The 27,809-nt window shown below is 45.1% G+C and overlaps 1 protein-coding gene across 5 annotated transcripts in view; it reads left to right on the top strand.

Annotated features, from left to right (window-relative positions):
- The window catches only part of cd276 (CD276 molecule), a 518,869-nt gene that overhangs the window by 71,723 nt on the left and 419,337 nt on the right, over positions 1-27,809 (top strand). For all 5 annotated transcript variants that reach the window (XM_041178516.1, XM_041178515.1, XM_041178513.1 and 2 more), the window contains exon 2: positions 3,753-3,927. In XM_041178516.1, coding sequence (XP_041034450.1) covers positions 3,867-3,927 — 61 coding nt within the window. In that variant the 5' untranslated portion in view covers positions 3,753-3,866. The remainder of the gene's footprint in view (positions 1-3,752; positions 3,928-27,809) is intronic.

Below are 27,809 nucleotides of genomic sequence, written 5' to 3'. Positions count from 1 at the left end.
TTGTGTAAATATTTTAGCTCTATCCTTTGGATTAAGATATTAAAAATAGATGTTTCAGATGCCCAACACATTGCGACCTTATGAATACAGTCACTCCGCAGTTTGAGGAATGCTAGTGGGTAGAACCTAGCTGACATCCAGGGTGGAATTTTTTTGGGCATCGGGAGTCTCGCCTGCCTGCGGAAGAGCCAGCGCGATACTTGTATTGCTTCTTTTTCGGAAAGCCCGCCGAACCACAAGCCGATCAACAGCGGGTTGTCCCCTTGGAGTGAAAACTCGGGGTGGGGGGGCGGTGGTGGAAGTCTCGCCTTCCGTGAGCTGCTGGCCAATAGGAGGCCAGCAGCCCTTGTGCTCAGCGGTGCCAGTGAGGAGATGTGGCCATTGCCCGAAAGATAGGATAAGGATTGCAGAGCAACTCAGGCCACTGGTAAGTAGTGTGATAAGGTTAAGGTGGGGTGGGGGTGTGGTTCAGGTGTTCCACAGGGTGGGGGTCATGGGGAGAGGGATTATAGGGGGGCCGACAGCAAGAGCAGGGAGGTGGCGCTCAGAGGGGCCAATCCTTCCTGATGCCCTGTCCCTCGATCAGGCACCGGGTGTCAAACCCCTCACCCCCAGCCCCGTAGAGGTGACATGCTGGCCGCACAGTTTTACCTGTCGTGCGCACCGCATGGTTACAGCCCCACCTGCAGCTGGGTTAATACCAGCGGTAGCAGGATGAGGCCCTTTAAATGGTCATTCATTGGCCACTGAAGGGCCTCAGTTGGCAGTGGGGTGGGAAGGTTGACCATGGCTCTTCCTGCCCAGAACTTAATTCTGGCAGAGATGGGAAGACGGGGGGCTTCTGGTAGGTCACCACACCCAATGAAGTAAATGCCCTTCCCGCCTCTGAGCTCGCCAGCACCAAGAGCACATGAGTCTGGCCCTCATGTCGATATTGTAGGCCCCAAGGCCTGGTAGAGCATAACCAGCCTTTGAACAGAGCTCCTTCTAACCTGCTTCAATATTGCGGTTTCAACTCAACTTCGGATGAACAAGTTCTGCCTTTCTGGCTTCCTCTCTGGGCAAGATTGATGAAACCACACCAAACAGTGACCACTTTTGTGTTCTGAGCCAGTCCACCAGCAGTAGCTGGATTTGAAGCCACTCACTCATTCTGCTTACAACCCCTCCTATCTGGTAGAGAGAGAAAATCTCAGCACATTGTCAGTCTGTGCTGGTTTTTAAGTATAGGCCTCACATACAAAAGGAGCATGTGGTAATCCCCTGCAATATTTCTAAATAATAGTATTGTAAGTGTCCATCTAATATATGACAATATTAAGGATAAGCTATAATGATAATAAGTCTGAAAGACAATTGTACCAATTGCTTAATTTTTTCAGGATCACGGCACCATTTTTTTTCAATAAATGACTTCATTTCTACAAGTTTAGCATAAAGAGAGAAAATAACTTTCATTTATATAGCACCTTTCATAATGTTAGGATGTCCCAAAGTACTGTGCAGTTAATTAAGTACTTCATTATTGCAGTATGGGGAAAAATGGCAGCCAATTTGCGCACAGCAAGCTCCCACAAACAGCAATTAATTAAATGACTGAATGAATTGTTTTAGCGATGTTGATGAGGGATAAATATTGGTCAGGAAACTGAAAGAATGATCTGCTCTTTCTCAAGGTGCCCTAAAAGAGGGCAGACGGGTCCTTGTCACAAGTCCAACCTATTTAAAAAATGAAATAAAAACAAAAAGGGCTGGGAAAGCTCAGCAGGTCTGGCAGCATCTGTGGAGGGACAGAGTTAACGTTTTGAGTCCTTATGACTCTTCTATTTAAAAATGAAATGGGTTTACTCATTTCCGGACAGGGTAAATGGTGAGAAACTGTTCCCACTTGAGAACGTGGTGAACTGGGGGGCATAGATTCAAAATAATTGGCAAAAAGAGTGAATGTGATTTGAGGAAAAAGATTTTCACCTAGAGGGTGGTTGGAGTCTGGAAGAAACTTCCTGAGAGGAAGTGGTGGAGGCAGGTTCGGTCGAAGGTATTCAAAAGGGAATTGGATTGCTACCTGAAATGAGAGAATGTGCAAGACGCTTGGCCTAAATAACCAAGTGGTTATGGTACTGGGCTTGTAACCCCAAGATCAAGAGTTCAAATCTCACAATGGCGAACTATGAAACAATGTTACGGGGATAAGGCAGGAGAGTACAGACTTCATGGGCCGAATTGCCTCCTGCACTGTAAAGATTCTGTGATACTTGCACTGTCAAATACTTCAAAACTTTACTTCTACCACATGGCCACAAAGTACTTGTAATTATAAGTGTTAAAACTCTTTCAAACTGCATCAAACTTTTGGGTGTAAGTGCTCAGGATCTGCAATATTTCAAAATGTTACTTGTTCCGCTTCACTATTTAGATTGCTGACAGTGGAATTGAGAGTTTTCTTTGATACAAGACACAGACAGGCAAAGTTGAAAAGCTGTTACACCACAGAAATGCAAGATAAAAGCTAACTTTTTGTCTCGAAGGTCCCATGGAACAGATAAGGCTTTGCTACTCCAAACATTGTTTTGTGGTCAAACACTCCTGTTGTTTGCAATGGCCAGCACCACAAGATGATGACCTGTACAGCCTGACTCAAATTCTGGCTCCTCTCCCAAGCTGTGGTAATGATTTCCTTTGAACAAGTGTCTGACTAAGACTGCTTTTGTCCAGCTGCAAGGGTGCCATCTTGGAAATCTTTCACTTCTCTCCCCCCCCCACTGGCCACCACACCACCCCCACTTCCTGTTCAGCAAAATGCAGACTATGTCATAAGTCACAGATGTGGCAAGGATTCAACAGCTGGTCTGGAAATGAATGAGGCTTGGGCAGGACTCCGAATTAAAGACGCATGGGGCAGATTTTCTTGCTCTGGTGCCTGGGTTTGTGAATAGGACAACATCAGGGAGGGAAGGTCACAACTCTTAAGGGAGTCTGGATTATATTAATGCATTCAAGGAGAAGCGAGATAAGTATATGAAAGAGCAAGGGACAGATGGATATCTTGATGGGAGGAGATGAAAAGGGATAGAAGGATGAATGGCAAATGTGGCTGACCTCTGTAAATGGGCATATGATGCTTGCCAATCAGCTGTCCCTCTGTTTGCAGTGCCCTGGTGATTGGTTCACCCAGTGGCAGCAACAGGAATATCTATCTTGCTGGCCTTTGTGTTGTTCAGACAGGATCTTCCTGTCTAGTCTGAGTTAGCTACTATCGCAAAAGCAGCGGCTACTGTACGATTATTGGTTAGAGAAAGAGAGACAGCCTTGCCTTTTATATAGCACCTTCACAACCTCAGGACATTCCAAAGCACTTTGCAGGCAATTAAGAACTTTGGAAGTGGAGTCACATGTAGGGACGTACAACATGCAACAGTCAGTTTGTGCTGAGCAAGATCCCATAGGTGGCAATGCCCTAATGACTGGACCTGTTTTGAGGTATAGGTTGAGGGGATAAATTTTGGCCAGGTGACTCTGCTCTTCTTTGAATTCTTGCTGGGTAAAGCGATGCTGAGAAGAGGCGGACAAATCGTTGAAGGTACAAATCAACCATGGTCTTACTGAAAGCTGGAACTGGTTCGATGGTCTTAAGGGATTGATCCCTATTCCTGTGCAAACCTCACTGTGAAATATTTCAACATCATAAATTCTGCCAACTTTGTAATGTGAAAATTATTGCTCCTACATCTGTTTATTTGTCTTGTCCACAGGCATGAAGCTGATTTTTATAAGGGAATCATAAGGCAAAGCTGTAGTTGAAAAAGGCGAATCACCCGAAGCCACCTTTCTCGCTCTTCGCTCCTGATCTGTCACTAGGCCCAAAGATGTACCCTACCATCTTGTCTGCATGCTTTGCAGTGCATCTGCTGCTGGGACATTGTAGAGGTAAGGCCTCAATCTCACATTGCAATAGCACTGGGGACACTCAAACAAAGACACAGTCCATATACAATCGATGGTAAATGCATTACATATACACAATGGGTTCAGAAGGATACAACGCAACAAAGACACTTGTGATACAAAGTGGGACATTATAACCTGGCACAGTAGAAGCCAAACAGTTTTCAAAAGTTTCTGTCAATCTGGTACAATGCTTTGTACATCAAAGAAACCCCTGATACATTTGCATTGATATTGACTTTCACTTCATTGACAGTGCTGCATCTACACTATAGAACAAGTGTACAGAACACATCAATGAACCTTTTCATTAAATTACTTGGTGCACAATAATGTATGGATAGGATTGTATCGATACAAATTTGTATGAATACATTAATGCATATATTAATGCATTCAAGGAGAAGCGAGATAAGTATATGAAAGAGCAAGGGACAGATGGATATCTTGATAGGAGGAGATGAAGAGGGATGGGAGAAGGCTCATGAGGTGCTTAAACACTGACATGGACCTGTTGAGCCAAATAAACCTGTTTTTGTGCTGTAAATAATATATAGATTTGTATTAATGTATCTTATTAAGGAGCTTACTCCTGCCCACTTCCCAATTGAAGGAGAGGTTTGCCAAGCAGATTTTTCTGATTCTCTTTTAAAAAAAAATTATTTCATAGGATGTCACTGGCAAGGTGATGTTGCCTATTCCTAACTGCCCTTGAGAAGGTGGTGGTGCTGGAGTCCATGTGGTGTAGGTACACCCACAGGGCTGTTAGGGAGGGAGTTCCAGGGATTTTGACCCAGTGATAGTGAGGGAATGGTGATCTAGTTCCAAGTCAGGATGGTGTGTGGTTTGGAAGTGAACTTGTTGTTCCCATACATCTGCTGCCCTTGTCCTTCTAGGTGGTAGATGTTGCGGGTTTGGAAGTTGCTGTCAAAGGAGCCTTGGTGAATTCCTGCAGTGCATCTTGTAGATGCTACACTGCTGCCAGTGTGTTGGTGGTGGAGAGAATGAATGTTTAAGGTATGACTATGTCAGGCTGTTGGTTGAATAGTCTGTGGGGCATCTCTCACGCTTTTGCTAGCAAGGAGGACTTTGCAGGGTCAACAGGGCTGGGTGTGTGCTGCTGTCGGTGTGAGACTAATGCCTCGTGGTCCATCTGGTTTCATTCCTTTTTGACTTTATGGTGGTCTGATGCAGTTGAGCAGCTTGCTAGGCTGTTTCAGAGGGCAGTTAAGAGTCAGCCACATTTCTGTGGGTCTGGACTTGCGTGTAGACCAGACCAGGTAAGGACGGCAGATTTCCTTCCTTGAAGGACATTAGTGAACCAGGAGAGTTTTTATGACAGTCGATAGTTTTGTGGTCACCATTACTGAGATCAGCTTTCCTATCCAGATTTATTAATTGAATTCAAATTCCACCAGCTGCCATGGTGGGATTACTAGTCCAGTAACATCACCACTGCGTCTTGTGGCGTTGTGGTAGTGTCCCTACCTCTGGGCCAGAAGCTGCAGGTTTGAGTCCCGCTTCAGCACTTGAAGGCCACAGAGGGTGTGTTTATAACATGGCCAAACAGGTCAGTTATCAGCCTGTAAATCCTTCCAACACGCCTGTTGACAGGAGGTAAAGAGTGGGAGAGTTTCCTGGTCAGCCTTACTGCAGCATGCAACAGCAAACCACTGCAGTACTTTGCTAAGCATAATCATGGACCAATCCAATGCAAGTCCATGGTCTCCAATGCCCTCTTAGGACATTGTACCTGAAAGAGGAGGAGGAACATTACACTATGCCACCGCATCCCCTAATTTTTCTGATAGCATAGCTTTCTTTCTGAATATACCAAAATGTTGGATAAGAAAAGATTGGCTTGCCCAACTAGTCCATCTTTCATAGTTGTGATGTTTTGTGCATCACAAACTAAACACTTCCTACACCAATGTAATCTCCTGGGAGGGTAGAAAGCAGAAAAAAAACAAGCTCAAGGCTTGTGAACCAGAAAACTCCCCTCTGGTTGTTTGAGGAGATTGAAGTTAGACCAGGGGATCATGTAGACCATGGCTTCTCTAGATCCACCTGTACCAATCTCTTGTATGGCATGACCCCAATTCTATTAGGAACCAGTACAGCACTCTTGGAGGTATTCAGTGAATCTTCACTCACCGCACAAGCTGGGAACTTGTTTTGTAGCTCTACTATTCTCATCCTAATGAATAACCTGTCATGGTAGTGTAGTGGTCATGTCACTGGACTAGTAATCCAGAGGCCCAGGAAATGCTCTGGGGGACATGGGCTCAAATCCCACATCCAATGAATAATTCTGGAATGATAGCTAGTGTTAGTGATGGTGACTGTGACAACTATTGTAAAAACTCACCTGATTCACTAATGCCCTTTAGGGAGGGAAATCTGCTGTCCTTACCTGGTCTGGCCTTCATGTCACTCCAGACCCACAGCAATGTGGTTGACTCTTAAATGCCCTCTGAACAAGGGCAATTAGGGATGGGCAATAAATGCTGGCCTGGCCAGCAACGCCCACATCCCATGAAAGAATAAGTGTACGTTAGCTCTGGTTCTCAGTGTCTTGTACCTTCATCACTTTATAAACCTGATACAAAATACCCCTGTGTCTACACTTGTCTAGAATATACAAATGCAGCTTTTAAAAAGTGTAGTGTTTCACACTGGAATCAAATATACTGATCCTCCTCCAATCCTTTTTTACAGCCTCAGTATCACCGTCATGTCTGCATACCAAAACCTCTAAGGCAGTAAAGGGCAAAGGGAGACTTGGCAGATTTTGGAATGCTAATAGTACTTCCTGCATAGTTAAGTTAGAACACCCATCGCAAGGTTTCTCTTCAGAAATCCCTGTGGGGAATAGAAGCTCATGTCCAGGAAACCTTGAATTCAGATAGGTTTTGCTGATAAATTCCCTCCGTGACAATTTAATAAACAATGATTCATGGTCATTTGGCAGCACAGAACTTGAGTATTGTTGAAAGAGGACACATTTGTCAGAGCTTTTCATCTTGCACTCATCAGGACAATTCACAAGAATACCAAATGTAAAGGGAACAACAGCTTCTCAGCATGAAAAGAGAGCTGATTGGTTGGCAAGTGGAGTCTGATTGGTGGAGGCGTTGCATTGGGCAATGGACCAGTTAAATGATGACTGACAATTAACTGCCAAGCTTTATTTAAATTCAGACCAGACAGGTTGACTCAGATTGATCAAGGCATTGGCCTGGGGAATGAACCAGAGAATGGCTGTCACCTATTTTGTTTAGTTGAAAAAGGCATAATGTATGTACATGTTCTTTTTTGTCAGCAAAGAACAGGGCCCTGTGTGTTAATATATGTAGCTTCTAGCACGTGTAAGTGAGCCACATTATGAGTCTGACAATCTTAAATGGCTTGTCAGCATAATTCTTAGGGCACTCAGGACATGTTTAGCAAATGTTGTCCAATCACGGAATCACATCTAATGTTGGAAACAATGTTTTGAGTTTTGCAAGCGCGGATTGGTGGGAGTATCGTTGGTCCCTTGCCTGCTGTGAACAGACAAAGGGACGTGCTGTTTGATTTCTTGGTTCCTCTAACTCTTCAGAAAGCACAAACATGTGTGAGTTCATAATCCTGTCTCGTTGCTCCCATACAGGATACATACAAACCTATGAATTAGGAACAGGAGTGGGCCATTCGGCCCCTTGAGCCTGCTTCATCATTCAATAAGATCATGGCTGATCTCCACTTTCCTGCCTACTCCTGATACCGATTGACTCCCTTGTCAATCAAGAATTTATCTAACTCAGCCTTAAAAATATTCAATGACCCTGCCTCCACTGCTTTCTGGGGAAGAGAATTCCACAAACTGACAACCCTCTGAGAGGAAAAAATTCTTTTTGTCTCTGTCTTAAATGGGAGACTCCTTATTTTTAAACTGCGTCCCCAAGTTCTAGTCTGCCCCATAAGGGGAAACATCCTCTCAGCATCCACCCCAAGTCCCCTCAGGATTTTGTATGTTTCAATAAGATCTCCTCTTATTCTTCTAAACTCTAGCCGATACAGGCCCAACCTGTCCAACCTTGCCTCATAAGATAATCCCCATCCCAGGAATCAGTCGAGTGATCTTTTTCTGAACTGTTTGTAATGCTATTATACACTTTCTCAAGTAAGGAGACTAAAACTGTACACAGTACTCCAAATGTGGTCTTTCCAGTGCCCTGTACAGCTGTTGCAAAGCTTCCCTGCTTTTACATTCCATTTCTCTTGCAATAAATGACAACATTCCATTTCCTTTCACTCACTTCCTGTCCCTGCATGCTAACTTTCTGTGATTCATGTACCAGAGCAGCCAAGTCCTTCTGTATGGCAGAGTCCTGCAATCTTCCTCCATTTAAATAGTGTTCTGCTTTTCTACTCTTTCTGCCAGAGGGAACAAATGCACATTTTCCCTGATTATACTCCATCTGCCAATTTTTTTACCCACTCTCTTAATCTATCTATGTCCCTCTGTGGTGCCCTATATATCCTCCTCACAACTTACTTTCCTACCTATCTTTGTGTCATCAGCAAACTTAGCATCTGTATGTGACATGCCTCTAAACCATAAGAGATATAACCAGTCTCATATACATAGCTATGGCACTTATAACATTGAAATAGCAATTTATTACCAATTACGGGAAGAATTCCTGGTGTTGAGTAGTATTACTATATTGAAGATCTTGTGATAAGACTTTAAAAAAATAGTAAAGTTGTAGCAACACCTTGAATTGATGTCATACGTGTTTAATGCTTAGCAAGTTCCAATGGGTTTCGCAAAGAGAACAGGTCAGATCACAAGTAAACAAGCCATTGGAGGAGAAGTTAGGAGGGGTGACCGAAAGTTGGCTTGGGAAGATGGATTCTGAGAAGGTTTTTAAAGGTAGAGATGTGTTTTAGTGTTTTAAACTTAAATAGAGGTAATAACAAGGGTATGAAGACAAAGCTGGCTAAAGTGAAGTGGGAAACTTGATTAAGGGGTAGGTCAGTGGCGGACAGTTAAGGAGCTATTTCATAACACTCAGCAAAGCTAGATTCCAGTGAGAAAGAAGGACTGTGAGAAAGATGCAGCATCTGTGGTTAACTAAGGAAGTTAAAGATAGTATCAAATTGAAAGAAAAAAGCGTACAATTTAAAAACCAGCAAAAAAAAAATGACAAAGTAAAAATAAGGAGGGAGAAATTAGAGTGTGGGAGAAAGCTGGTTAGAAATATAAAGACGGATAGCAAGAGTTTCAACAAATATTTAAAAGGAAAGAGTAACTAAATTGAGCATTGGTCCTCTGGGGAGAGAGTCTGGGGAATTGATAGTGGGAGATAAAGAAATGGTGGAAGCGTTGAACAGATATTTTCTGTCTGTCTTCGCTGCAGAAGACACAAATAACACCCCAGAAATGATTGTAAATCAAGAGGTGAAAGGGAGAGAGGGAGTTAAAACAGTTACAATCACCAGGGAAAAGGTGCTGAGAAAACTATTGGAACTAAAGGCTGACAAGTCCTCAGGACTTGATGGACTTCACCCTAGGGCCTTAAAAGAAGTGGCTGCGTAGATAGTAGATGCATTGGTCATAATTTTCCAAAATTCCCTAGTTCCTAGGAAGGTCCCATCAGATTGGAGAATAGTGAATATAACTCTTTGGTTTAAGAAAGGAAGGAGACAGAAGGCAGGAAACTACAGGCCAGTTAGCCTAACATCTGTCAGAGGGAAAATGCTATTAAGGAGGTTATAGTAGGGCACTTAGAAAATCTCAAAGCAGTCAGGCAGAATCAACATTGTTTTGTGAAAGGGAAATCGTATTTGACTACTTTATTACAGTTCTTTTTGAGAAAGTAATAAACATTGTGGATAAAGGGGAACCTGTGGATGTTGTGTACTTGAATTTCCAAAAGGCATTTGATAAGGTGCTGCCTCAAAGGTTATGACACAAAATAAGAGTTCATGGGGTAGAGGGTAGCCTATTATCATGGATAGAGGATTGGTTAGCTAATAGGAAGCAGAGAGTAGGGATAAATAGATCATTTTTGGGTAGGCAAGCTGTAACTAGTGGAGTGTCAGAGGGATTAGCACTGGAGCCTCAACTATTTACAATCTATATGAATGACTTGAATGAAGGGACCGAATGTATGGTTGCTAAATTTGCTGATAACACAAAGATAGGCAGGAAAGGATAAGCTTTCAAGAGAACATAAGGAGTCTGCAAAGGGATAAAGATAGGTTAAGTGAGTGGGCAAAAATTGGGTAGAAGGAGTATAATGTCAGAAAATGTGAACTTGTCCACTTTGGCATGAAGAATAGAGAAACAGTATGTTAATTAATGGATAAAGATTGCTGAACACTGGTACAGAGGGATCTGGGTGTCTTGGTACATGAATCACAAAAAGTTAGTATGCAGGTGCAGCGAGTGATTAGGAAGGCAAATAGAATGTTGTCATTTATTGCAAAGGGAATGGAATATATAAGGAGGGATGTTTTGTGGCAGTTATACAGGGCGTTGGGCAGACCATATCTGGGGTACTACTTCTTACTTAAGAATTGCATTCAAAGCAGTTCAGAGAAGGTTCACTCAATTGATTCCTGGGACGAAGGAGTTATCTTATGAGAAACTATTAGACTGGATGGAATGAGACGTGATCTTATTGAAACACAAAAGCCCCTGAGGGAATTTGACAGTGTGGATGGGAAAGACTAGAACTTGGAGAGGCACGGTTTTAAAATAAAGAGTCTCCCATTTAAGACAGAGATGAGGAGAATTTATTTTCTCTTCATCAGGTGGTGGAATTCTCTTCCCCAGAGAGCAGTGGAGGCCAGTCATTGAATATTTGTAAGGCTGAGTTAGATAGATTCTTGATTGATGGGGGAGTCGAAGGGTATAGTGGATAGGCAGAATGTGGAGTTGAGGCCACAATCAGATCAGCCATGCTCTTGTAGAATGGTGGAGCAGGCTCAAGGGGCTGAATGGCCTACTCCTGCTCCTGATTCATATGATCCTATGAATGAGAATGAATGCAGAGAGACTTGGGGATGGAATTACAGGGAGTACAATGGACATGAGTATTACAGGTAATTAGATGTGGTTTTGTGGAATCTTTCTTATTTTGACACTTGGGCTGATGATATCACAAATCAGTACAGATTTGTTATGCTGCTGCATTTGTGTCAGTGGGAAATGATTTTGGGGACTCTTAGGCTCCAGAGTCAGCTTCTGATATCAGTGTGAACACAATAAATTGAAGTGATGCCAGAGACTATTTCATCGCGTGGGGTGTGACTCGAGTATGCTACAAGATGTGCTCGGGCCAGGTTTAGCATCTCATGGACACTTTAATAAAGGTAGCACATTTCACATTATGACCCTCCCACTATTATTCCCTAAATCTCTTTCTCCAGAAGATTGGGTATGTGTCCATGTGTTTGTATCCATGTGTCCGTGTGTGTGTGTGTGTGTGTGTGTGTGTGTGTGTGTGTGTGTGTTTGTCTGTGCATGTGCCTGGTTGTCCTTGTGTGTATCTGCATGCCCTTTGTCTGTGTGTGGGTGTTCATGTATGAAATACACGTTCATGTATGAGGTTCTTGTGCCTGATGTGTGGAATATCCTTTTCCAACTGAACAACTTGCCAAGGCTCCATTGACAGCACCTTCTAGGTGACCTCTGCACCTAGAAGGACAAGGGCAGCCGACATATGGGAACACCACCACCTGCAAGCTCCCCTCCCCCTCCAAGTCACACATCATTCCTGACTTGGAACTATATCGCCATTCCTTCAGCATCGCTGGGTCAAAATCTTGAAACTGTGGGTGTATCTACACCACATGGACAGCACAGTTTCAAGAAGGCAGCTCACTGCCCCCTTCTCATGGATAATTAGGGATGGGCAATAAATGCTGGCCTAGCCAGCAATGCTCACATCCCCATGAGTGAATTAAAGAAAGTTATAAAAGGCAGGTCTTGCTGATTTATCAGGCAGCAATTTCATCTGTCTTCCTCTGTCACAACAGTGCAGCTGCTGCCAGAAATAAAAATGATGCTGTAGTTTCGATGGTTTTTTGTGTTGTTTTTCAACTTGGAAATAATTCCCTGGCTGTTATTGCAGCTTGTTATCAATCATCAGATTGCACTATTTGCAGTTATAACGACTCACAACTGTAGATCCTCCGCCTTCAGTCCCTGTTGACTTTGCTTTCCTGACCTTAACCAAGTTTCCAGTTCTGTTTTAAGACCACAGTGTATTTTATAAGATGAAGCATAATGGAGGGCAAAGGCTGACTGAAAGGCTAGATTCCAGGCACCACTCGTAAATCAGTCGAGCTTTGTTTCTGTGGTCAGTGACTCTTTTTGAATCCCTCAATTAAAGAAATCCCATAACGTTCACTTTGGTTGCCTGTAATCCCAGTGGGTTTTTCATGCTTATCCAGGGTGTATTTTCCCCAGTTTGCTAATGCTAGTTCTAAAATAAGAATTGGTGTGAGAACAAAGCTAGCTTTTTCTCTCATATAGCTTTTTCTCCTCATAGTTCATTGTGAACGGAAGAAAATATTTTCCAGTTAAATCCTGGCCAAATTCATTCACTTGATTTTTCCAACAATAGATTTGATAGGATAGGTAGGGAAAGACAGTTTCCACAAATGGGGGATGGGGGACCATTGACTAGTGGACACAGATTTTGGAAAATTGAGTGCTCCAGAGCTGGAGATAGAGACAACCATTTATTTTTACCTAGTGATTTATGATCTGGATTGTATTTGCTGCAAGAAGAGTCAAAAGCAGAATTCAAAAGGGAATTGGATAAATACCTGGAAAGGAGAAAATTTCAGGACTGTGGGGAAAGAACAAGGAATGGGACTAATTGGATAACTCTATCAAAGAGCCAGCACAGGCTCGATGGGCTGAATGTACTCGCCGTGATTTACCTAGGGAAGGGATAATCCATAACAGAAAATACATGGCTAGGTTTTCTAAGTTATCCTTTAATTCATGTTAAAAAAAAAATAGAATTTCAGATCTATAAATAACCAAGAAAAACCTTAATAAACCAGTAAGAAAACCATCCCCTGCAAATGCCTCAATTCTGCCTGTCCCTCTTGCAATTATGGGAAAATAAACTGGTTGCGGAGACACATATATGTCACCAGAGCTGAATTGCTGCCCCCTTATGTCTCACCACAACTGCTGACTTCCATTATGATACTGGGTGGAATCATCCCAGATTTGCACTAAGTGTGGTAGTGAGCCATTTTACGCACCCTCCCCTGCAACCCCCTCCCCCCCCCCAAGCTGCAATGGCAGTTTCTTGTGCTGTGTTGTCCAAAACCCACTGCATTAATTATGCATTCGCGGGAAACACTCTGTTTCCATGGCGGGCAGGCTCTGATTCGCCCATCAAGCCATCACCTCTTCGCCGCTTCATGACGCCAGACGCCACATTTAAAATACAACGAGGTTCCCGACCTCCCGATGGTGGGAACTGCGGCCCACCATCAATGGGCTGAGCCGGTGGTCACAAACTGATTTCATGATGTTGCGAAACCGCTTTTTGGCCTTCTAGCCATATTGTCCACTCCCACCGCCAAGCAAGTGCGTGTGTGTGATTTAACTGAATTCAGGACAGCTGGTCTGGAGGCTTTGACTCATCAGAAGAAGCTGTGTTTGAAATGCTAAAGCCTAGATGCTTGGTATTGGCAGGTCATTCTGCCACAGAGTCCAGTCATGTTCTTACTTGACGTTGGTGCAGCTTCCAGGCAGGGGTCTCCGGAGACCGGGCGACGAGTATAAAATCCAGCTCTGATTTTCTTCCACATCTCCCCTCTTCTTCACTGAGACCAATTCTAGACAACTGCAGCCTTAGCTAAGACATGCTTACTCACCACGGGCCCAGGGTTGAAGTTGGGACCTGCCAAGTCTCTTTGGCTCAGTCGCACATGAGGGTGTAGTGCATACTTGCCCACGATATTGTCAGGAGAATGATGGGCAGCAGAGGGGGGAGGAAATGAATATGGGAAAGAGAGGGCATAACATACACATGTTGAAAACAGCAATAGTTGACATTTACTTTGAACAGTTGAGAACAGATAGACTCGCACAACTACAAGTTGAGAGGTTTGACTTGTGCTCTCCTTCCTTACTGTTGGCTGACTATTTCATATCTGTCTATCTCACCTCTTTGGATTGTACTGATTCCCTTAATATTCCTTGGCATCGGTGGCTCAGACTTGGGCATGTTCCTTTGTTGCCTTGTTTCAGTTCTATCTTCATTGCCTTGGCCAGGTCCTTGTTTTTAGCTGTTCATTCACTCCTGCGGACATGGAAACATTTGGCTCTTCCACTTATTTATAAAAGAAATAAAGCTACTATCAAGGCTGATATTGCATCCAGCAATTGCATCAAATGCTTCTTGACTTTTAATTGGAGACATTGACCAGTTTTATATAATTCTCATGCTCAAATCCCCTATAGTCTTGCCACCCCTTCTGCCCGTAACCTCCGCTCACTCTACAACCTTCCAAGATCGCTGCATTCCTCCGAATCTGGCAGCTTGTCCACTACCTGTTCCTTTTATTGCCGTCAGCTGTCTCGATGCTAACTTTGGATCTCCCTCTACTGCTCTCCCTCTCTCTCCTTTTAAGACACTCCTTAAAACCTACCTCTTTGATCTTTTGGTGACCTGTCCTACTGTTTCCTCCTTTGCCTCAGTGTCGATTTTTGTTGGATTACGCCCCAGTGAAACACCTTGGGACATTTTACTATGTTAAAAGCGCGGTACAAATGCAAGTTGTAAATGCACCTGTTAAAATGGCGCAGAAAGGAATTTGATAAGAGTGTGTAAGCTTTTAATGTTTTAATACTGGCAGCAGTAATTTCTATCCTTTCAAGGCATACAAATATAAGCATGTACACACTCATGGATGGCCTGTATCACAGAGGTTACGGACAGGAGTGGTAAGACTATAGAGGATTTGAGCATGAGAATTATATAAAACTGGTCAATGTCTTCAATTAAAAGTCCAGAGGCATTTGATGCAATTGCTGGATGTAATATCAGCCTTGATAGTAGCTTTACTTCTTTTATAAATAAGTGGAAGAGCCAAATGTTTCCAGGAATGGATCAACAGCTAAAAGCAAGGACATGGCCAAGGCAATGAAGATAGATCTGGATCAAGACGAGCAAGGAACATGCCCAAGTCTGAGCCATCGATGCCAAGGGATATTAAGGGATGGCTTGCTTACAGTAAATTGGATGATGTGCTGTTGTAGCACAAAGGGGCTGTGTGTTATCCCATTGCTAAGGCAGAGTGGTATTTAGATCTGCCTGCCCCTTTAAGCTCCAATGTCTAATTGTTATGAGTAAATGTGGTTGGGAGGTCAGAATTTGTTGCTGTGGGAGATGTGCAGTTGGAAAATTCCCGTACATTTCTGGCTCCAGGTCAGGCAAAGGAAAACCAACAGGCAATGATCGACGTTCCTTCCCCTTGAAGCTTTTACACTTTACACTTTTACAAGATATTCAAAGTGCAATGGATTCTCTCTAAAGCTGGTTGCCCTCTGACATGGGTGTGAAATATCGCTCAGCATTATTTCAAAGAGGAGGGGAATTATTCCCCCCCCACTGTGTTCTGGCCAATATTTATCCCTTAATCAACAGCACAAAACCAGATTACCTGACGATTTATCACATTGCTGCTTGTGGGAGTTCGCTGTGTGCAAATTGGCTGCTGCATTTCTTACATTTACGCCGAGAACGGTGGGAAGGAGTGAGAACACAGAGGGGAATAAAGCAGCACAGGAGAGAGTGAGAATTCACTCCGAGAACGGCGGGAAGGAGTGAGAACACGGAGGGGAATAAAGCAGCTATTCCACCGGGAGCCGGTCTGTGGGTTCAGGGCCTGTGTTCAGAAAGAAATAGCGAAGTGTGACATCATAGGGAAGCAGATAGATGATTGGCTGATGAGCATTTCCTATTTTAGCTAAGTTAGGGAATAAACTGGTAAATCTTACCTTTCTTTTCCTTAAGGTAAGACTTATTACTACTAGTAAGGTGTATAAATTATTAGTGGTTTATTGGTATTGGTCAGGTATATTAATAGTAAGGTTTATTAGTATTGGCGAAGCTTTATTAGCAGTAGTAAGGTTTATTAATAATGGCACGGTTATTAACAAATGGATAAAGAAATGACAGGGCTGCACCCGACCTTTAGAGTGCACATCCTGTGCCTTGTAGGAACTCCAGGACACTTCCCGTGTTCTGGATAACCATTTGTGCAGCAAGTGTTGTCAGTTGCAGCAGCTGGGATCACTGAGCTGCACCTGTGAGGTTGAGAGCTTTGTGGATAACATGATTATATATGTGGTCACCACACAGCTTAACAGTATATAGGGAGAAAGGAAATGGGTGATGACCAGACAGTCAGGTAGAAACAGTCAGATAGTGCAGAAGTCTCCTGAGTACATCCCACTCTCCAACCAGTATCCAGTTCTGAATACTGATGAGAGTGATGGTTCATCTGGGGAGTGTAGCCAGAGCCAAGCCCATGGCATCATGGGTAGCTTAGCCATGCAGGATGTAGGAGGAAGACTGGAAGAGCAATAGTGATAGGTAGGGAGGCAGTAGCACAGTGGTATCGTCACTGGACTAGTATTCCAGAGACGCAGGGTAATGCTGTGGGGAACCTGGGTTTGAATCCCATCAGGGCAGAAAGTGAAATTTGAATTCAATTAAAATCTGGAACTAAGAGTCTAATAATGACCATGAAACCATTGCTGACTGTTGTAAAAACCCATCTGGTTCACTAAGGCCCTTTAGGGAAGGAAACCTGCTGTCCTTACAGGGCTCTTAAATGCCTTCTGAACAAGGGCAATTAGGGATGGGCAATAAATGCCGGTGAAAGAATTTTTAAAAATTTAGTTAGAGGAATAGAGTTCAGTTTTGTAGCAGCCAGAGGTGCGAGCCTCTCCTTAAACCATGTTGACATACCTGCTGCTTGGATGCGATGCCAGTTGCTTCTGACATAACAAGCAGTGCCAGAAGGATTTGCAAACGCTTTGTCCCAGTGACCAGCGAGAGCTCGCTGTGTGATAACGCTGTGCTATAGTGCTGCTTAAAATCAGAACGTTTCAGTAATAGGAGCTGCCCTATTTAATTTGCTGTAAAATATTCCTTATAATTACCCACTTTAGCAGGTGGTGGGAATTAGCTAATGGTCTGCTGTGCAGCTGTTAATCAATGAGTTACCATAATTTATTTAAAGACATAATGGTTGTCAGATGTGAAGGATACAGGGCGTCACTGCCTCAGGCTGAGAAATGGCTTCTCACTTTGGATGGATTCATTTGTAAACTTTCTAAAGAGGGAATTGTGGAATTCGTTTGTTGAGAGGGGTCAGGGCCGATTTACACCCCGCTCCCCCGAACGATTTATAAATCCCTTGCTGTAAATTATTTCTTCAGCGCTCGGAGTGGATGTGAAAGATTTGACACTTTTTTTTGCTGGGCTTTTCAGAGAATGTTTTCAGCCAGAAGGGAGGATGTGACCTGTCGCTCTCTGAGTGACTTCACTTCACTTGGTCCCACTCCCCTCTGTTTTCCCAGCTTATTCTTCGTTTCTGGTTTCGGAGTTGATATTTCGTACACGTTTTCCACATGAACCCCAGACAGTGAGTGACAGCAAGCTACTCAACCTTGGGCAGTTATCACTATGGGATCTGACTGTGCCTGTACGTGACATGCGCAGCAGGACTCCGAATTTCATATCAAACAGGCTCAGTAAACCTAATGTTAACCCGTAGGTTTTCACTAATTCAAAAAAGACAGAAAAAGCCTGCATCTTATAGCACCTTTCAGGACCTCAGGACACCCCTCTGTGCTTTATAGCCAATTAACTACTTTTGTATGGAGGTCCTTTAGTCCCTGATGGGGGTGGGCATGGACATGGAGAAAGGTGGGCACGAAATTTCGAGCTGTCGGCCGGTTTGCCAGCGCCATCCCACCTTGTGCCATTTTCGAGGAAGCAAGATGGGACGCAGGAAGGTCAGCCTGTCCACAAGGGGAGGGTGTAGCCAATTAAGGACAATTTAAAGACCTATGGTCAGAGGCTGCCTGGAATTTTCCAGTTGGCTTCCGGATCACTGGATGCCGAAGGGACCAGGCCAGCTGTCTGATGGCGGCTTCCTGTTGGCAGACCAGGGTACCAGTGCTCTGGGCAGGCTCTGAGGCCTTCCCAAACTGCCTGGCCTCAGTTCCAACTGCAGGTCGCCTCGTGGAGGAGTTCGCTATTCCACTATGGTGGCTTGGCTGCTGAGCCCCCTGGTTGGCCCTCCAGCTTTGAGAGCCCGCCCGCCTGCCCTCTGACCGCTAATTGGCCAATTCGGGGAAAATCACTGCTGGGTGTGGGATTGTGACCCCCCCCCCCATTTGACCCTGGTGTCAGGTCCCAACCCAAAGGGCAAAATCCTGCCTCGCTGGCACAGTTGCCAAGTAGGAAAACGTGCCAGCCAATTAGCATAGAGAAAGGTCCAACAAACAACAACGCGATCAGGACCAGAAAATATTTTTTCTAAGACGTGAATGGAGAAAGAAATATTGTCCAGGAAGAACAGGAAGAGTTCCCAAATGAATGCAAACTATTCTGAGGGGCTTGAAAGTATTTTAACCACACAAGGTCATAGCCCATCAAAGAAAGCAGCCAGACAGTAGATGAGACGACCCAGTTTGGTGGTTGAGTGGGTGTTAGGGTGAGTCCTTTTACGTCTTCCACTTGAGTTTGTTTCTAACCCAATCTGGGATGAGGCTCTTGGGTGGCATGAGTTTTGGGAGTTCTAGCTGGTTTTCGTTGTCCCCAATTTGACAACGTCACTTGGGGCAGGCCACAAATTCTCCGCCCCCCCCCCCACACACTTTAAACCAGCTTATACTTCAACTCTTTCTTGGACTCAAACTCAAGTTCTGTCGAAGGGTCATGAGGACTCGAAACGTCAACTCTTTTCTCTTCCGCCGATGCTGCCAGACCTGCTGAGTTTTTCCAGGAAATTCTGTTTTTGTTTTGGATTTCCAGCATCCGCAGTTTTTTTGTTTTTATTTTTTTGTTTTTATCACAAATGCTTCTGTTGGGTGAAGTGGGTGTTTGAACAGGTGAAGTGAAGCATCTTTCTTTCCTGCTGGTGTTAAGGCATTGGGTAGAGCTTTCTCTTAGCCTGGTATTCAGGCTAAATATTTGGTGATGCTGGATGGAGAAACTGGAAAAGTGATCCAGCGAAACCCTTAGTTTTTCCAGCACAATATTTGGCCTTCCCAAAGGAAATTGTATATTGGGGTGATGAACTGAATGGAACTTGAGCTCGCTCTGAATTTTAGGCGAGCACCTCCTTCTCAGCTCAAAAACTGAATTGCAACTTGAGCTAAATTGATTTCTGGTTGACAAACCGTCCGACTGCTGCTATATGAATGGCCTTTGGGAACGCATTCATCCATCGTCCTTTTTTAGTCAATGAAAATGCTTCTTGTCTCAACTGGAAACACTCAAGCAAGCACACATGCTGATGTGCGACAGAGGGTTGTAAATTTGAGCAGTTGCATCAAGACTTTGAGTGCAGGATCTTGGCTGTCTCATTAGTGTACTTCAGAGACGATGCTGTATTTGCATACTGATTTAACAAGGCAATTTCACTCAACAATTAAACAAGGCAATTTTAATTATCAGTTATGATTAGTTACAGATAATAACCAGACACTGAGTACAAAAGATGGCTATTACCCCAATCCTTTGGCAAGGGTTGACAAGTTGTCTGATTCACTCTGATTTGTAGTGGTTCCTGCTCTGCTCACCCCCACTAAGGCACTATTTTATATACTACCAACTCCATGAGATATCCATGTGACCATGACCTGATTCATTCTTGACCAATCAGCGGGGCTGCAGCCTTTATTGCCCATGTCTTCAGTTGGCTCCTCCCTGATTCTTTACAGCATTTTTCAGCAGAGACCAATTTAGGCAAGTTGGGCTACGTGTGATGGCAGGTGCCATTCCTTGGTGAGCCAGCAAACTAAAGTCCTGTCTCTCTGTTAGAGGGGCGTATTGTGAAAATGCTGCAGTTGGCACTCTGGAGGCACAAGCTTGGATGGGGTGGAGGAGGCTTGTTGCTCAACGTGCACCTTTCTTTTGGAAAGGGAGGGATTCTGTGTTCATCCAATGCATGATTTAGTTTTCAACGCACCATCGTTTGACATTTACCGCTTTGCAAACTGTAGTGTTTCTAGTGCTGCCAAGCTAAACCTACTCTAACTGATGTGAACGATCACAGATTCAGGCAACGGACACAACCTTTACAGCACAAAGCTTATCGGCTTTCCACCCACCCCCTTGCCGTTAATCACAGCTCCATGTCCAGCCACTTATCTTGGCTCAGATAGATAATATTAATAGGTTATTCACTGAATATAGAATGAGCAAGCATGAGATAGGGTTGCCACATGATGAAGCATGGTAAGGTCAGTGCTTTTCAGTACGAGGGAGTGCTGCACTGTTGGAGGTGCTCACAATCTACATGGCCAATGAGATGCTGCATTGGTAAAATGCCGTTTTATCAGTAAAATTAGGTTTGTGATAGGGGATTTATCACTTGCAAACAGAGGTTAGAGTATGGGAAAGGGAAAGAGTTGGGGGGGTGTGGTGGTGGGTGGGAAGTAACAGTTTATGATGTTATAAATGATCTTTCCTCAAAGTGGTTTGCAATTGTATTGCTTATATTTAGATTACCAGGTGAATGCAGACCATATGTGATTCTGAGGTTTCTATGTACAACATCACTACTGTGCATTTGAATAAAGAGAAAAGGAAGACTTGCATTTATACATCAGTTTTCGTGACCACTGGACACCTCCAAAGTGCTTTACAGCCATAAAGTAATTTTTGAAGTGTAGCCGCTGTTGCAGTGCAGCCAATCTAGGCACAGTGAACCCTCACAAACTGTAATGTGATAATGTGCAGATAATCAGTGTTTGTGATGACGATTGAGGGATAAATATTGGCTAGGACGCCTGGGATAACTCTCCTGCTCGTCTTCAAAATAGTGCCATGGAATATTTTCCACCCACCCAAGCAGGCAGATGGGGCCTTGATTTAATTTCTTGTCTGAAAGATAGCACCTCCAACAGTGCAGTACTCCCTCATACTGTGAGGACGGCTTTAAACTAAATTGTTGGGGTGGGGTGGTGGGAGTGACAGGGGATTTGGAAAGTTAAAGAGGAAGGACAAAGATAGTGATGTGGGTAATAATAACCAAAGTGTGACAGGAAGGGACAGAGCATACAAATACAAGAGTGCACCAGCAAATAAGCTCAGAGTAGGGAAAAATGATTTTAATAAAGGTAGAATTAAAGGCTCTTTATCCAACTGCATGCAACATTTGTAACAAGATGGATGGATTGATCGCACAAATATAAATAAATGAGTATGATATGATAGCCATTATAGAGACTTGGATTTTTAAAATATTTGTTCGTGGCATGTGGGTGTCACTGGCTAGGCCAGTATTTATTGCCCATCCCTAATTGCCCTTGTTCGGAGGGCATTTTTAAGAGTCAACCACATTGCTGTGGATCTGGAGTCACATGTAGGCCAGACCAGATGAGGACAGCAGATTTCCTTCCCTGAAGGACATTAGTGAGCCAGATGGGTTTTTAAGACAATTGACAATGGTTTCATTGACATCATTAGACTTTTAATTCCAGATATTTATTGAATTCAAATTCCACCATCTGCCTAACCTGGGTCCCCGGAACATTGCCCTGGGTCTCTGGATTACTAGCCCAGTGACAATACCACTACGCCATCGCCTCCCCACATTATAGGAAGGACGTGAACACATTGAAGAGGGTACAGAAGAGGTTTACAAGAATGGCCCCAGGGATGAGAAACTTCAGTTATGGATAGAATGGAGAGTTTTGGACTGTCCTCCTTGGAGAGAAGAGGGCTAAGAAGAGATTTGATAGAGGTGTTCAAAATCATGAGGGGGCTGGACAGAGTAGATAGGGAGAAGCTGTTCCCACTTGTAAAAGGATCAAGAACGAGAGGGCACAGATTTAAAGTGAGACAAAGCTTTCTCACAGAATGAGTGGTTCGAGTCTGGAATGTAGTGCCTGGGAGTGTGGTGGAGGCAGGTTCAATTAAGGCATTCAAGAGGGCTTTAGGTGATTATTTGATTAGAAACAATGTGCAGGGGTACAGGGAAAAGGCAGGGCAGTGCACTAGGTCATAATGCTCATTTGGAGAGATGGTGCAGACACGATAGGCCGAATGGCCTCCTTCTGTACCAATAAAATGTTGCGATGACTAAAAAATAATAAGAAGGGAGAAACTGTTGTATGAGGGAAAACTAGCAAGAAATATAAAATCAGACAGTAAAATCTTCTCCAAGTATATAAAAAGCAATAGTGTAGCTAAATTGGTCCCTTAGAGGGTGATCTGGGATTTAACAATGAGAAACGAGAGATGGAATTCCATTGTATGGGAGGGAGAGCAGTTTTTGAGTGGGCTCTTGGGCACTTGTTAAAATGTAAGCTGGACATCGAAGGACAAATTTTCCTTTCTGTAGCTTGAATGAGGAAGTGAAGCAAGGAAACAGTTACACTGGGATTTTCCACAAGAGCTGACACTGGGCACTGAAGTATGTGGTGGGGGGGGGGGGCGGTGAGGGGAAGCCTCCAGAGTTTGTCTCTTATATTCACTTTGGAGATATGGGCATCGCTGGCAAAGCCAGCATTTGTTGCCCATCTCTAATTGCCCTTGAGAAGGTGGTGGTGAGCCACCTTCTTGAGCTGCTGCAGTCCCTGTGGTGCAGCTACACCCACAGTGCTGTTAGGGAGGGAGTCCCAGGCTTTTGATCCAACTACAGTGTTAATGCATTGTTCTTACAAATCTCAAGACCGTAGAGAAAATAATGGGCAACTGAGAAAGTAAGAAAATAATTTTGAAGTCGCTCTTGTGAATCCATTTTGTAATTGTATGTTCTACAACCTATTCAGGGATACGTTTTATTGCAAATAATAAATAAAGCAGAAAATGCTGGGAAAACTCAGCAGGTCTGGCAGCATCTGTGGAGAGAGCAACAGAGTTAACGTTTCGGGTCCGTATGACCTTTCTTCAGAGCTTCTCTACCTTGAAGAGGTTTTGCTTCCGTATTTTTATTATTTGATGCCTGGCATTCTCTAACCTCGTGCATAAAGTGCTAATTACAGTGACATAGCTCGTGCAGCTTTAGTGTATGAATGAGCTGTTCATTACGGCGAAGTAAGACTGGGGATCTTTCACCTCTCAAACAGAAAGCTGAGAGGTGGCCTTTAAGATTGTGCCAGGTTTTGACGGGGCAGATGTCGAGTGAGTTTTCTGTGTGTGGCGAAGACCACAATTGCTGACCATAAATATGAGGGAGCCTCCAATGAATTTGATGAGGAACTCAGGAGAAACTTGCTTGCCCCGAGATACCACACAGAGCAGTTGAGGCAAATAACGTCGATGCTTTTAAGGGGAAGTTACATAGGCACATGAGGGAGAAGGGAAGAGAAGGTTGTGGGGATGGGTTTAGATGAAGTAAAGTGGGAAGAGGCTTGTGTGCAACATAGACACCAGCACAGACCTGTTGCTGAAAGGACTTATTTCTGTGCAATAAATAATTGGAGCCAGATATTTTTCGAGGAATTTCTGGTTAAAATTTCATGGTCTTTGCATAGAGGAGTCAGATTTCACAGGTTATGCACAGACCTTTTTATATCGAATCAGAGTTAGTTCCTTTCCCCGAGACCCTGCTGTTTCTACATCCCTTGCTGTAATCCCCTCCTCCCTCCCAAACCCACCCTCCTGGAGTATGGATGCCTCTGGAAGTCCAACAGCTCCAACCTCGTGCTTATCCACATTCGCTAACTACATCGAGCGCTCCAGGCTCTCTGCAATCGAAGAACAATACGTTTGTGAGAGAAATAATGGGCGGAACTTTCCCTTCGGGGACTGGAGTGCCCGTGGGGAGGGCGGGAACGGGGAGTGTTTCCTGTCACGGAGACCACCTGGAATTTGCGGTGTATAGCACGACCATGGCCTCATTAATTATGCAGTCGGGGGCTTCCTGACATTTTTACGCGGCAGGGGTGGGCTGGATACCCTGGATACCGCTGCCATACCCGGGCATCATATTTAAAATGCGGCCAGATGGCAACTTACCCACCACGCTGACTGGGGAGTCATAGAGGTCTACAGCACAGAAAAAGGCCCTTTGGCCCATCAAGTCTGCGCCGGTCAAACAAGTACCTAACTATTCTAATCCCATTTTCCAGCACTAGGCCCATAGCCGTGTATGCCGTGGCATCGCAGGTACATATCCAAATACTTCTTAAATGTTATGAGGGTTTCTGCCTCCACCACCCTTTCAGGCAGTGAGTTCCAGATTCCCACCACCCTCTGGGTGAAAAAATTCTTCCTCACATCCCCTCTAAACCTCCTGCCCCTTACCTTAAATCTATGCCCCCTGGTTATTGATCCCTCCACCAAGGGTAAAAGTTCCTTCCTGTCTACCCTATCTGTGCCCCTCATAATTTTATACACCTCAATCACATCCCCCCTCAATCTCCTCTGCTCCAGGGAAAGTAACCCCAGTCTATCCAATCTCTCCTCATAACTAAAACTCTCCAGCCCAGACAACATCCTGGTAAATCTCCTCTGCACTCTCTCTAGTGCAATCACATCCTTCCTATAATGTGGATTCCAGAACTGCACGCAATACTCTAGCTGTGGCCTAACCAGCGTTTTATACAGATCCACATAACCTCCCTGTTCTTTTATTCTGTGCCTCGGCTAATAAAGGCAACTATCCCATATGCCTGCTTAACCACCTTATCAACATGCCTCACTACCTGGTGGGCATGCACACCAAGGTCCCTCTGATCCTTGGTACTTCCCAGGGTCCTACTGTTCATCGTGTGTTCCCGTGCCTTGTTTGTCCTGCCCAAGTGCATCACCTCACATTTATCTGGATTTAATTCCATTTACCACTGATCAGCCCATCTGACCAGCCTGTCTATATCCTCCTGTAATCTAAGGCTATCCTCCTCACTATTTACCATCCCACCAATTTTCGTGTCATCTGCGAATTTACTGATCAACCCTTTGATTAATGATATAAATCGTTTATATATACCACAAACAGCAAGGGATCCAACACCGATCCCTGTAGAACCCCACTGAACACAGGCATCCAGTCACAAAAACACCCCTTGACCATCACCCTCTGCTTCCTGCTACTCAGCTAATTCTGGATCCAATTTGCCAAATTGCCGTGGATCCCATGGGCTCTTACCTTCGTTATCAGTCTCCCATGTGGGATCTTATCAAAATCCTTGCTGAAGTCCAAGTAGACGATGTTAAATGCATTGCCCTCATCTACACACCTGGTCACCTCTTCAAAAAATTTAATCAAATTGGTCAGACATGACCTCCCCTTAACTAAACCATGCTGACTATCCTTGATTAATCCCTGCCTCTCCAAATGTAGATTAATTCTGTCCCTCAGAATTGCTTCCAATAGTTTCCCCAACTCTTGAGTTTAGACCGTTTAGCCTGTAGTTCCCTGGTTTATCCCTTCCAGAAGAGGGCATGGAGCTCTGGTGCCCAACTTCAGCGACACCTCCCTGGGCATCCTCCTCTGCCAAGTGGAGGCCAGGAGGGGCATCCTCTTTCCGCTGGATGGGAGGAGGGGGGATTTGAATCCTGCGTGGGAGCAAATCTCCAGGGCAGTCAGCGCCCAGGGCCTCCAGCAGAGGACTTCCCTGCAAGGCCGAAAAATGATGAATGACTTCAAACAGGGCAAGTGAACCCTCAACTGCTCACACTCAGTGTATGGTACAGGGGATATGGGCCTCCGTGGCAATGTGATAAGGCCATGCCTCATAGTCCCACTGCAGTCCAGCTACTCTGCAAGTGGGGAGGCCACTGTGGCTTCTGCACCCTTACACACAGAGAGCTCACGTGCCATCTGGGTGTGGTTGGTGGGGGAAGGGGTTCAGATGTTGAGGGCACCAGCAATCACTGGGAATAACGTTCCTCTCTGAGCTTTATCCTTCTATCTGCATGGGCTCATGCACTGGAGGGTGCTTCTCCGGGACCCTTCTGAACAACCTGCAGTGCATCACAATCCAGTGGGCTATGTGTAAGATTGGAAGCATGGGAAAGATACATGAAACCCAATTGCTCTCAACCCCATCTTCTCTCCTTGCGCAGTAGATGTTAAGCCATAATCAGAGAGAGAGAGAGAGGGAGAAGATGGGAGGGGGGTCAGCCACACTTAAAAGAACCGACTGAGTTCGAGGAGCAGGGAGCAAGGGTGGAATGGGACAGATCCTTCGGAGATGGGCTGATTGGCTTGTGGCCTCCAGCCAGTGGGGATCTATGCATGTCATAGAAACCTCAGGGTCAACGGCCCCTCCATTTCAGAGACAGCTCATGCTGCCACTCACTCTCTCCCCTCTTACAGGTGCCACCAGGAAGAGGGCAAGGCCTGGAAGTGATGAAGTCCTGCCTAGCATGAACTCAAGCCCGGAGAGGAGCGAGGGCATCACTGATAAAGAAAGTGCATCTGTAGAGGTGTCACAGCAGACACCTGCACCCTGCAGCAGCCAAGAGACACACACCTCGGTGGAAATTAATACTAGTTTGGGGAGGGTCTCACGTTCTGGTGGTCAGTGTATGGACATGCGTCCACAGCAGGAGAAGGCAGGGTCAGCCAAGCTCACCGGCGCTTGGAGGAGTGCTGGGGAAGAGGGAATCCGTGAGGCTCACGCCCAATGACGGGACTTTGGAACTGGCCTTCTCGGAGAAGCTGGAGAGGCAGCAGGAGGGAGGGGAGAGTCCGGCAGAGATGTCGGAGGCCCTCATCAGAGTGACACATGAGCAGAGGAATCCTTCTGCCTGCTGGCTGATGAACGGGTGCAGACACATGCAGACATGGGGGTCCATATGGGAGGCTGGCGGACTGGGTCCACCAGATTTTGCACACGGAGCTGCACTCCCTAGCGGTAGCCATGGGTGGGCTTGTGCAGCTGGCTGCACGAGAAGGGGACGGGACATCTCAACATCCCTCCAGAGGTGCCCTTTCCCCTCAAAGAGTCGGGCAGGGGCCTTCGGGCACCCACAGGAAGGAGGGGTGGCGGTTGGACATCCCCCGGTATCCGGTCCTTTTGAAGCCCCTTTCTCTGTGACTCCCATCAACCTCTCCCTCTGTCGCTACAGAGGGAGCAGCTGCCCCACAGCAGGACAGCCAAAGGAAGCCGGGGCCCTCCAGACCTCTGTTCTCCATGGTCACCAAGGTCACCCACGGCAACAGGGTCAATGGATCAGTAACCTGCCCCACCCCTGCTGCGGATGTCGGAGGAGTACTTAGAAGACGTGTTAGGGAAAGGGAAGTTAAGAAGTTCTGAACTTACAAACGGTTGCACGGGTTATTACACATATGAAACTTTTGTAAATATATTTCACCTGCACTTTAATCATGCCTGATGTGGATCATTTGCGATTGTCCTTAAGGCTTTGCGCCCACCATCACCCTTCCATCCCCCACCATCGTCCGAGGGCCATCTCATGTCCCCTGGAATCAGACGTCCGCAGGGAGGCAAAGGTCTTTGGCAGGGCCCCAATGAGCTGTGTGCAAGAAGCCTCCTGCCCTTCATGGCCTCATCTGTCCCAGGGCCCGAGCATTGTAAAAACTACATGCTGGGGTTCCTCTTCGGTTGTCCAGCCTGAATGGCCTGCATCTCCGCCCACCCCCAATGACCCAACTCCCGTGCAGCATCTCGGGAT

This window comes from Carcharodon carcharias, chromosome 32 (genome assembly GCF_017639515.1).
Source record: "Carcharodon carcharias isolate sCarCar2 chromosome 32, sCarCar2.pri, whole genome shotgun sequence".
In the NCBI taxonomy this organism is placed as follows: Eukaryota; Metazoa; Chordata; class Chondrichthyes; order Lamniformes; family Lamnidae; genus Carcharodon; species Carcharodon carcharias.
The sequence above is the reverse complement of the archived record's forward strand: the minus strand, read 5'-3'. Positions and strand labels throughout refer to the sequence as shown.